The sequence below is a fragment of the Micropterus dolomieu genome, linkage group LG04 (assembly GCF_021292245.1).
Source record: "Micropterus dolomieu isolate WLL.071019.BEF.003 ecotype Adirondacks linkage group LG04, ASM2129224v1, whole genome shotgun sequence".
NCBI lineage: Eukaryota > Metazoa > Chordata > Actinopteri > Centrarchiformes > Centrarchidae > Micropterus > Micropterus dolomieu.
The window spans coordinates 22,799,283-22,812,126 of NC_060153.1; the positions used below are offsets into that span (position 1 = coordinate 22,799,283).

The 12,844-nt window shown below is 41.5% G+C and overlaps 1 protein-coding gene across 1 annotated transcript; it reads right to left on the bottom strand.

The window, feature by feature from the left end:
- Positions 1-6,291: 6,291 nt before the first annotated feature.
- Positions 6,292-11,293, bottom strand: gprc5bb (G protein-coupled receptor, class C, group 5, member Bb). Its single transcript, XM_046048083.1, has 4 exons — positions 11,271-11,293; positions 9,495-10,605; positions 6,420-6,532; positions 6,292-6,336 (listed from the first exon to the last, which is right to left on the bottom strand). The coding sequence occupies exons 2-4, from the start codon at positions 10,603-10,605 to the stop codon at positions 6,292-6,294; spliced, it is 1,269 nt and encodes a 422-aa protein (XP_045904039.1). The 5' UTR covers positions 11,271-11,293.
- Between the last annotated feature and the right edge of the window lie 1,551 nt (positions 11,294-12,844).

Below are 12,844 nucleotides of genomic sequence, written 5' to 3' on the forward strand. Positions count from 1 at the left end.
GTACTTTCAACGTCAATTACCTTCAAACAGAGTTACACTTTATGTAAAACCTGTAACAGTTTCCGAGTAACAAAATACAATATCAGGGTCTGACTAAATGCATGTTAGCATTATCATGAAATTTAGTACACAATGGTCGACGATTGGCGCCCAAAATCCCAGCATACAATTCCAGTAGTGCCTAAATTAAACTGTCTAGTTAAAATATTGACAGGTGATTACATTTTATACACTTGTACATGAATATTTTACAAGATATGCATTTATTTACCTACTATTCTACACAACGAAGTCTCCGCACCAATCCCTTGTACGTCCATCGCACGTTAACAGGAAGAAAGACCATGATGCACTTGGCGGAACAACAACAATACTACTCAATGCCTTGTGACCAAAGTCTGCCATCACATGTACGACTGTGGAAATCCACTTACAATCTACTTCACACTTACTTTAAATTGAACAATGTTACTCTCAAACAAAACAACAAAGAACACTTGTATTCACATTTACACAACTTTTAGAACTATATTAATATAAAGGGGGAAAATCACCTATGACTAGATTTACCACCCGGCTACACTAGTATTTCTTGCAAGTCAAAGAAAAGAAACGTTACTTTGCCAACTGAAATGTGATAAGGTCACACTACCACCCGTTGAACAAAAATTTGAGAGAAGAATGTTTTTCTACCGACCCATCTGATTTACCGCTGTGTATCCCACAGAATGACGTGTGGCGAGCGCTGCGGCGGCGGGGGGGAGTGAGAGGAGGTGCTGAGCGAATATGCTCTGCGTGCAGCAATAAAATATAAATTTTCCCATCTTAAATAGTAAAAAAATAATAATACAGAAATCTGTATGTGGCAGCCAATGTAGTGGGCCGCCATAAATAAATGAATGTATGGGAAACACTGTACTGGATGTCACTCACCATATTAGCCAGTAAAAACAAATCCAGTAATAAACAAACAGAACAGAAGTTAAGCGCATCACCTTGGCAAGGCGTCCGATGAAAGCGTCTATAAGTTAAATATAAACATATTAAATACTTATCATACAAACATAATAATTACAGTGAAACTAGGCTCTATATTGTTCCACATTATGAAATTTTCACTTTTTTGAGGAATCGTACATCGTACTACAAACATTGCGTTCAGAAACCGCTTGTTAACTTATATGAAGGCAGAGCTTGACTGTCTCCACAGTAACGTTATAGGACTAAAGTAACGTTAACTACTTCCCGCTGTGGATTCAGGAATAGAAGCTTTGAACATTGCCCACTCGTGTTCAATGTCCCCAACCACCACAGGGATGCCAGAAAAGCTCTGCCGGAGGTTTGAGTTGAAGATCTCACAGACAGGGGCCTCCTCCAGACGTTCCCAGTTCACTCGCACTACTTGTTTGGGCTAACCAGGTCTGTCCAGAGTCTTCCCCCACCCCCTGACCCAACTCACCACCAGGTGGTGATTAATTGACAGCTCCGCCCCTTTCTTCACCCGAGTGTCCGAAACATGCGGCCTCAAATCAGATGAAACGATTACAAAATCGATCATCAATCTTCGGCCTAGGGTGGTCTGGTACCACGTACACTTATGAGCGTCCTTATGTTCGAACATGGTGTTCGTCATAGACAATCCATGACTAGCACAGAAGTCTAACAACAAACACCCACTCAGGTTCAGATCAGGGGGGCCGTTCCTCCCAATCACGCCTTTCCAGGTTTCTCCATCATTGCCCACATGCGCGTTGAAGTCTCCCAGCAGAACTATGGAGTCCCCTACTGGAGCCCCATACAGAACTCCATTCAGGGTCTCTAAGAAGGCTGAATACTCTGAACTGCTGTTTGGTGCATATGCACAAACAACAGTCAGAGTTTTCCCCCCCAGTACCCGAAGGCGTAGGGAGGCGACCCTCTCGTTCACTGGAGTGAACTCCAACGCAGCGGCGCTCAGCCGGGGGCTTGTGAGTATCCCCACACCTGCCTGGCACCTCACACCCTGAGCAACTCCAGAGAAGAATAGGGTCCATAACCTATCAAGGAGTACGGTTCCAGAACCGAGAATGTGCGTGGAGGTCAGCCCCACCAGATCTAACTGGTAGCGCTCCATCTCCCGCACAAGTTCCACGTCCCCAGAGCCAGCCTCTGCTGCCTGGGTCTCGTCCATCGAGGCCCCTGACCTTCACCACCACCCATGTGGCAGCGCACCCGACCCCCGTGGTTCTTCCTATGGATGGTGGGTCCAAAGGATGGAGAGGGGGGTGCCACGTTGCTTTTCGGGCTATGCCAGGCTGGGCTCCGTGGCAAACCCGGCCACCAGGCGCTCGCCGGCGAGCCCTCCCTCTGGGCCTGGCTCCAGACGGGGGCCCCGGGCTTCCTCCGGACAGGGTCTCTTCTCCTCTTCCTCGTTTTTTCATCAGGTGTCTTTATGAACCATTCTCAGTCTGACCCCTCACCTGGAACCACTTTGCCTTGGGAGACCCTACCAGGAGCACTAGGATCCAGACAACACAGCCTCCAGGCTCACCGGGGCACGCAAACCTCTCCACCACGATAAGGTGATGGTTCTCCAGATCTACGTGATCCATTTTTCACGTCAGCAGGTGTACCGCATGCCAGCTTTTTAATTACGTAGCTTATCAATTTCATCGGTACTATACCAGTGTTTCATTGTTGACATCGTCTGATGCCAATTTTGAAGACATCACTCAACCCTAATTTGAATACATTGATTTACTCTGCAAGTAATTTTGTGACTGCATTTCCTTTGTGTAATTCTTTTTTTAGGTCGTGATATAGGTTTTAGATTTCATTCATAATGGTCTTAAAAAGGTCTTAAAAAGTCTTAAATATGACCAGGTGAAACCTAAAGAAACCATGATATCGTTCCATTATCTCGTCTACCTGACTTAAAAATTTGCATAGTGTGGACTTCTTATTTTAAACAATCTTTATTAGCTGTCTTTATTTGCTTATGATTCCATAAAACTCCACATTTAAAGCTCCATTTTATATTATTTAAGTAAAAGTGCTGCTAATGGAATAAAATTATATATAGTCGCTTTTTCCACAAAACACAGTAAAGTAAGTAGTAAAAGGAAATTTTATTTAGCTCAAGAGATTCAAGTTATCACTTAACACAAAAACATCTCATTAAGAATCTGGAAATAGAGAATGTCCAACATTACTGGGAAAAAAAAATGAAAACAAATTGATTATCAAAATTGTTGCTGAGCTTTATGCAAGATGTGCCTTATTTTGTGTCTGTTAAATGTAGGAATGACAGATGTTTAAGGTTTTGATACTACTAAAGGGAACTTGAATTGTAATAATGGTACTATCTGAAAATGGGCATTTTGTAAATTTCAAGTTGACTATTAGTAATTTTGTTGTGTGAGTATACATTAATATTTGAGTCTAGCGCAGTACATTTTTTTGAGTAGATTGCCCTCACAGTATACATTGTGCACAATTACATTTATTGAGTAAAGAATTGGTGGAATTAAATTTTAATAAGCATCAGTGAATCAATGTAATTTATCATGCAGAAATTAAATGTTTTTTAAAAATGTATAATAACTAAGTTAAGGTTTACTCAAAAATTTTATTACCACTACTATAAAAGTTTAAGGTAATCAGTTTGGGTGCCATGACAGAATATATAGCACAGGTTACTGTTAAAACACTCTTACATGCAGTGATGGCTTTTAGAACAGCTGCTGTATTTGCTATTTCTGATGAACAGAGCTCGAGGTGAACTGGCTCATGATTCAACACATCATACAGAGGCGAGATATTGTGCACGTATCCACTTTTCTCATGCAGCCGAACTATTCAGTTATTTTATGACTTCTGACAATAATGAAATATGACAAGTGTTTTAGTATAGAATGACCCTTTCAGGGTTGAAGGGGCTAAAAATAAATGTATGTGTTTTTCATGTACGCACTCTGGACATCTTTTGGGAATAATCTTTACACAAAATAACACACAGACATCATTTTTTTTGTGTTGCCTGGAAACCTTGTTTGTGTGGTAACTCGGTGCCATTGATGTGCAACTTGCAGCATTTCTGTTTTTGCAGAGTGGTTCTTTTTCTAAATGTGCCATAGTGCTGTCAGAGTGGTGAGGATGTTTTCTTTATTTGCTTGTATTTTCTTAAGTTGCAGTGCACTGGGTTCTCTCCATCCCTGAATATGCCTCTTCTGCCCTGTGTGTTCACAGTAGTAGCTCACTGTATGATGTGATTGACTGCCTACAGTAAAGTGGAACCATTACCACAAGGACAGGAGGCTGAAGACAATGACCAGACAACAAGTATCAGAAAATGTGCACTGATGTATTAGTCACTTTGTGCAAATCACGTTACAGACATTCATGTTACGCTGCCATAAAACAGTGACAGCGCTATCATCATAAGAGCATTTCAAAAGGAAAATACCATTGCTTTTTCACATTTGGATTATTTACACAATTAAAACTCAGTTATATAGGGTTAATACATAAAAATCCTGTGATAATATTTTCAGTGTACAATATCAGAGCACATACCTGTACACAAAAGCAAAGTTGTTTACAACTTAGTTACTTAGTTAAGTCTTATAGCAAGAAGAAATGGTCAAAACATGAAAATGGCGACGTTTGTCTGAATTGTACTTTAACTGGAAATATTTTCCTAGATTAAATTCAGTTTTGCCCACGAGATGGAAAGTGCAGCCAAATATGAAGGGATTTATTTGTCTTTTTGCCTCAAGTTCAATTTTCAAATTGCATTTGAGCAGCAGTTGCCAACTATGCCAATATAAACAGTATACCTGTGTTTGAATCTGTTCCTGTTAAATTCACAGTGATGGATGATTGAATACTTCCTCTATAGTCAATATGGAATCTGAAATTTAAAGGGATCCTGAATGCCAGGATATGTGTTACCATATATCACAAACAAAGAGTATATAATGCTCAAAAGCCTTCTTGAATCCAAAGTAACCTTGGGGAAAATATGAGTGCACACTATGAAACTTGTTGACAAAACAGTCCAACCTCAAGGTCCAATTAGTTCCAGAGCTTTAAGTCGTATCACATGAGCTTCCTCCACAGATAGGGTTTGCCCAGTTGTCCTCTTTGTTTTCTTTCCAAGGTCAAGAGTGATCTTTGAAACTCAACACTAAAACTGGTATTTCTCTTCAATATGTATATCAAAATTCTAGAAAACACTTAAAATACAAACATTTTGACAAAATACATTACCTTTAAAATGTGCTTTTACATGCATCTCAAATGACCATACATCTCAAATATCACAATGCCCAGACATGATCAGCGCTGATAAAGTGCAAAATTACAATCTCCAACAGTAAACCCTACGGTATAAACTGCAACATAGGTATTGCAGTATTAAATGGCTTTTAAGGATATGCTTATAAAAAACTACTTTTCCATGAGCTCGTCTTTAGTCATATTTAGCCATCATCAGACGATCCTCCAGAACGCTGCACAAGCTCTGTTAAATGCATGAAATGTATCAGTATACATGGTGAAATGTGCTAAGCTGTCCAATAACACTGATAATGGACTTGCGAAATGGAGAGAAAAACACTATGAGTCCTTTGGGCCAAGAAGCTTTGTGGGCGTATGCAGGTAATTTACATAAACCTCCTGAAGGGTTTTTCTTCTGAGTTATAGCTTGACGCCAAATAGAAAGTGAAGGAAAGTGTAGTTTTTATATTAGCAAACATCACTGATGAACTGGCATCAGTAAGTAACGGCATTCGTTTAGAGGTGCTCAGGCAAAATGTTTACTTCACTACATTCAGGTCTAATAGCAGCTCATTCATTTACTCCTCTTTAATACCACATTAAACACTAGTTTTTTTACCATATATATATATATTTATATATATATATACACTATCTTTAGCCCTCCTCAACAGTATATTTACATATTACACTGCAGACTATATATGCTGATCAAAATAATACACCATAAGTGCCCTCGCTTTGTAATAAAATATCCCAAGCTCTTCTGATTTCATGTCCAGTCTGTTGATAGAAGAGGCAACCCAGAAAACTCCAGCAAAAATATTGGTTAATAGTAATTGGTTCTCAAAATGTAAAATTCATACATGTGTGCAGAAACACAAATACACAAAATCGTATTTAGCTTGCATTAAATCCATTTAGTGTGATATGTGGGATCTTTAATATCTCGTTCTACGACTTAGCAACATGAAATTCTACCATCATACGCCAGTGTTACACCAGTGTGTCCTCTTCAAGTGTTATCCCATATCACCATAACCGTCGTCCAGTGTAGTTAATTGGGGCTGTGGGCATCTAGAAGAGAGAGACATACAAGTAGTGAGCAAGTACGCAAATACTCCTTGTGGTTGGTTATTTCACAAATAAGACAGACTTACTGTTCCACCATTCATGACCAGAGCCATCTCAGTGGGCTGGTAGACGTGGCCTCTGAAGGCGATGCCCAGACGGACACTCCCGTGGCTGCTGTGGTATGTTCCAGTACGGAGAGCTGACAGACCAAGCAAGGTAAAGCACAAACACACACACACACACACACACACACAAATTACAGGTGCCATGCTAACAAGTGATACATCTTCTAGATCATAATGATTCCACGTTCAAGATATGATAGATGACTGTGGTACTGAAATGATACATGCATCAAACTCAAGGTGAAAACATAATTTTCCAACCAGCTGGGTCCCTTAGACGCCCTTCACACACAGTAAACCCAGTTTATCTAATTATTATGGTTGATTAGACCTCTTTCCAGGAGTGACATCTCTTGTTAGCTTTGTTGGGCTGGATGAATTATAATACTTTTACCATGTACCTGCAGGCACTTATCATGCCTGCAGGTACATGGAGTTTGTTGAACTCACACTCTCATGGAGTTGTGAAGTGGGAGGAGCTATTTCAGGCAGAAGTAAAAGTCCCATTCATTTTTTGCCATCCAAAAGTAATGTGAATCACAGTTGGAGCACTTCTACAGCATAAAATCTGCCACTGAGTGTGGTTGAAAATAGTAGACGTCTTAGTAGTAATAGAGTCTTTGATAAAATGTTAAAGCTACTGTACAAGCCTGTGGACATAAAAACGTCAAGGTAAAAGTTAACCATGACTCCTAATGTGTCTCTTGGCAAGAAACATCCAGTCACCTAGCCTAGAACTCTGTGAAGTGCGCTGCTAACTGTGAATGGAAAACATCCAGTCACCTAGCCTAGAACTCTGTGAAGTGCGCTGCTAACTGTGAATGGAAAACATCCAGTCACCTAGCCTAGAACTCTGTGAAGTGCGCTGCTAACTGTGAATGGAAAACATCCAGTCACCTAGCCTAGAACTCTGTGAAGTGCGCTGCTAACTGTGAATGGAAAACATCCAGTCACCTAGCCTAGAACTCTGTGAAGTGCGCTGCTAACTGTGAATGGAAGCTCAAGGTTACAGTGTTGAGAAAACTAAAAACAAGCTGCAGCTTTAATTACTTCACTTTTATTTTTTGGGTCACTTTGGTTTTTGAATTTTCTACTGCCCTGATTTGCACATTTGGCTTTTTCTCTGTGGTAACAGAGGCGAAGGCTCAGGGTATTGTAGAATTTACAGTTGTCCGCCACGCGAAACTGATGGGCCAGACATGATTTCTCAGAAAAGAAGTTGAAATAAATACAACAAGAGCCGGAACATAAACCTATTTGTTTGTTATCCGGGACAGACCCATGTCTCTGTGTTAAGCAACATTGATCCAATTGTTGAAAGAAATATTTAAATAGAAAAACAGGATGGGAAAAGCATTTTCGCAACACTTGTCTGTCCCACTTCACAACTTGATTGTTAGTACAGCTCCACCGATATTCAAACTGAACAAAGGCCTAATCCAAAAGAGTAATTGAGTGTGCAGGGATTCATTTAAAGTGAGTCTTATGGCTGTGTCCAAATTCACTCCCTTGTTCTCTCATTCACTGCTCTTTATGATAGACGCTCATTCGTTTACTAAATAGTGAGTAAATTGAGAGTTCAGACACAATCATCGCCATTTTGGGTTATCACTTAAAGCCGTAGCCTCCTTTTTTAAACTGACTTCCTTACACCATGTTACATGACTTTTCTCTGTGCATGACTCTGCTATTGTGCAAGTTGGACTCTGTCCCATTTGTTGCAGCATAAATTCCCCTCCTCAGTCAGCCATATATTGGCCAACCAATATCGTCAGTCCCCTGAAGATGCTGTTCATGATTACATTCTGCCACTGCCTCCACTCTTTGTTTATCCTGGTTCATCATAGTTTAGCTCTTCATCTGTGCATTTGGCTTCAGATAAATATGGAGAGCAATCGAAGTGAAATGACTCACACATTTCCCTGTAAGCCTGTTGTATAATCTCGCATTTCGAAAGGTTAATTTGGATTTTGGATTGTGTACAGTAAGCTAAAAATGAGCCACACTTTGCTGTACATAAACCTACATGGCATCCATGGTAGTATGGCAATATGGTAGCCATCAATCAAGTTGAACAGGACATTGATCTGCAGTGCAGTGGATGAACTTTTAAAAAGCATATCGTGATTGCAGTTGGATAAATAAGAATTAAATAAGCCCACCCAGCAACAAGTCGAAACAATCCAATACAACAGACTGCACAACTACTAGCACTTGAAATATCTCAGCTGTTTGTGAGAATTATTAATCAAACCAAAAATGCACTCTTCATCTATTTAAATAATTTCTTACATTTTTTATTTGATTTTATGTATTTTTATTTGATTAAAGATTAGATTAATTTAGAATTAAATTAAATGTATGATTTAATTTACTTTCAATTTATAATAATTTTATTTAACTTTTGATTTAAATTAATGATTAATTTTTTAAAGATCTAATCCAATCTAGTTCCTTTTCTTGCTCCTATGTATCGCTTGTATGTGTACTGATATTTTATTTCAGAATTCAGAATTCAGAAGAGACACAGAAAGGTCACCTGTCAACCAATCACTGTAGTAAACTAATCCATGAAACATTATGTCATCCTTTTCTCTTTGTGAGAAGCTCTTAAGAGGAAACTCTGCTATGAATCTTGTGTGATATTTAGTGACATTGGTTGTCACTATTGAAATCCCTTGTAAATGACATAAATTCAGCCAAATGTTCAGATTCAAAATATAGCTTTGGTTGCAGTATTAAGTCAAAACTGTCAGACTCAGTGAAAGTTAGTTACTTTCATAGTCTTCTCTTTTTTCATTCATCAGCATGACACTGAACGCCAAAAAAAATGTAATTCACCATTTTTGGAAAGAAATCAAGGCAACAACCATTGTTGTTGTCTTCCATAAAACACTCAAATGACAAACATATTTTGCTGTCTAGCATGTCGAAAATACGACCTAATGAGTTTTAAAGGCAGCGTTCGACCCAGGTTGAAAAATCCGTCTTTGTTATATAAACATGCACACACACACACACATTACATAAGCCTACTTGCACCGTGCTCCTCCATGGAAAAGGCCTGGTTTTCTGGGAAGGGTCGGTGTGTGTGTGCAGGGAGCTCATCTCCAAAATGTGGAGGAGGGGACGTGTGACTTGTGTCGAAGAAGTCTTGCGTGTTGGATTGTGGAGGTTTCCGGAGACACAGGTGGGCCTCTGGAATAGCATGGAACAGCAGCAGGATCCAGCCCTGAATGACTAGGGCCACAGCCAGCGCAGGCTCATCCAACACCTTTACATCCTTTTTTCCTCCTCCTCCTCCTAACCTTTCCCCTTTCCCCTTTACCCTCAGTGTTTGGCTGCCATAAAGATAAAACCCTAGCCAGGCCACCCATAGCAATGCTGATGCCAGACTGGACAGGAAGATCCAGACGGCGTTACACTTCCATCTCCGTTTTTCACTCTCTCCTTCTCTATCTTCTTCACTCCCACCTGCTCCCTCTGACCCCATCTCTCCCCCACACAGCACCACCCCCAGAGAAAGCCCCATGGCTATGAGGAGCAGACCCAGGGTGTAGCTGCATGTCAGAGCAAAGTCTAAAGGCGGATATTCGCAGGCTGGGTGACGCTCCCTAACTACAGTCAGCAAGACCCATTCAGCAGAGATGATCCCCTGAACCAAGGCCAAGGCCAGACCGAGCGCTGCCAGGGAGCTGCCTGATGGGCTCGTTTTCCCCGCCACCAGCCTCCTGAGCCTCACACCCTGCACAAGCAAGCTGGAGAAGCAGAGGGCAAAAAGGGGCCCCCAGAAGGCCCTGCGGACCACACAGAGCGCCTGGTTCTTCCCAACCAGGAAAGCCAGAGAGATGGAGAAGAGCCCGAGGAGCGTGCCCAGGAGCAGGAGAAGAGGTCCCATTCCGGAGCGCCTGGCGGGGTCGGAAATGGAGCGCAGCTTAACTAGGAGGAGCACAGCGAGGACCAGAGAGCTGACGCCACCGCTGCAGGCCACGGCCTCCAGAACCACACCCCAGACTGACTCCAGGTCACACAGCACTCTGTACGGAGGGTCCACATCCTCACTGCATCCCCGAGGAGGAGGAGACGGGTGGGAAGAGCCATAGCCAATCAGTGACAAGAGGCAGATGATGATAGGGCTGACAGCCATCTTAGAGACACAGGGACAGAAAATATGTAGTGTGAGGACAGATGGAGAACGGGTTAAAGGAGAGAAAGAAAGGGTGAAAGGTACACAGTGATAAACAAGAGGAGTGCTATTGTGGAGAAAGATCCAGAGAGGAGGGATGCAGGAAGGTGAATGTAGTGACAAATTACAGATTATTAATTCAGACAGCATCTTCATGATTCACAGTATACAACAGAAACTCAGTGTACATTAAGATCCAATAAGCCTGTTAAATATCAGAGATTAATATTTCTCTCTCTTTTTAGTCAAACACACTCACACAGAACAGAACTGCTTTTAGCACTGGGCACTGGTTTCCATGGGAACGGGAAACAGCGTGGGCTGACTACATCGCACACTGGGCTTTAGAGAAGTCGAGTTTCAGTACCAAAAAGGACAGAAAAATGCACACACACACACACACGCTCACAATGTTTGTACTTTGTGGGGACCCTCACTGACATAACGTATTCTCTACCCTTACCCCAGCCCTAAATGAACCTCATTTTCAAAATGTTCCCAGTGTCATGGTCTGAAACTCAAATTGGTTCTCAGAATGACTGATGAATCAGGGCACACACATGTACATACAAAATACCACAGCATTAAAATGATTTCACTCAATTTAGTCATGATTTCAAACTCACCTCAGATCAGTTCTTGAAATTTTGTCTATTGACAGTGAAGAGGCGTCATAATTTTCCAGTCTTCATCCTTCAACTAGTTAAAGTCTTTTTTAATCCCAGTTAACAAAATCCTTGAGGCAGCAGAAACAAAGCAGTTTCCATTTTGTCTTTGAAAACGTCTCTTGCGTCGCTCTCTGCGCTCACAGCTCCCACTATTTTAAAGTACAAAATAGCACACTTTGTGAGACCAATAATGCCCTGCTGCTGCAGTGACACGTCCGGCTGCTCCAACACGGATCCACAATTATGATGCATGCCTGGATACTTCACACACCCACATAGTCAAATATATCTTCTGTCTCTCTTTCACTCTTCTCTCTCACTGTTTCTGCCTCTCTCTCGCTCCCTCTGTCCTCCTCTTTCTGTTCATTCTGTCTGCATGTCTGTGTTTCTCTCTCCCTGCTTCACGCTGAATCTGCGGAGGTGTCAACAGAGATGCAATCCCAGCTTTACTTCTCCTCACCCACACACAGAGAGTATGATTTGCTGATGTACCTGTCTAACCTGGAGGAAAATAGGAAGTCCGTACAGTAAATAAGCATGGTAATTTGCAGCCAATCCAGTATTAGTCACTCATTTGCACATCTCGATGTTATTTCCTGCCTTCAGGCTCCCACATCTTCCTCATACTGCTTATACAATTCATCCTCACACCCAGAGCTGTGGGAGATGTCGATTCATCTTTCATCACCAAAGCAAGGTCTCTTCAGCTCTAAGATGTCAGCTGACAGTGAGTGTTGCAAGGAGTGACGATGGGCTTTGGATGGGTAGGGGCAGATGGTCAGTCTAAACACAGGTGAGCTCTGTGGCCACATGGCCGTCTTAGTAGAGAGTGTTACATAATACCACTGAAGGCATGATTCAGCCAAGTCTCCCTTTAGAGTGGAGTAATCTCCTCCCCTGGTGATGGGTTCTTGTGGGGTTGGAGAATGACACAAACCATGACAAGGAGCATCCATTGCACTGGCTAATTGAGTCAGTTTGGATCAGTGTGATGGAGATTGATGCTGACAGACACTAGTGAGCTCAGTGACAGAGATGGTACACAAATAAACTCACAGGCAAACAGATGTAAAGGAGTGCACACCTGCACCCTGCTGTGTCCGTAAAGACAGTCTAATCCAGATCCTCACATGCATGTAAGTAGCAGGAAGATGACTGCTTTCTGTTAGTGATAGCAGAAGAATGGAGTGATTACAGTCAATTACATGTGAACTGAACTATTCCCCCAAAATCCAGGTGGGTACTTCAGAGTTTTCCAGGTAAAGTTCATTGTCATTATTTTATTTAACATTTATGAAAATGTAAGAATGTATGAGAAAGACAATAGGCATTTTTACACAGCAGACATTTTGACTGCTGGACCATCTTTATTGTCTTTGAAAAAGCAATAAAGATGGGGTGGGAATCTCGGCTCTTTCTATCTTTTGTCCACTTTCTGGCCTTGGCTGCAGGAGCAAATGATTGTGACCTGTGTGATGTAGTCTCTTGTTTTTCTTGTGGCTTTTTTGTATTCTGATGGGTCAGGTTGTGCT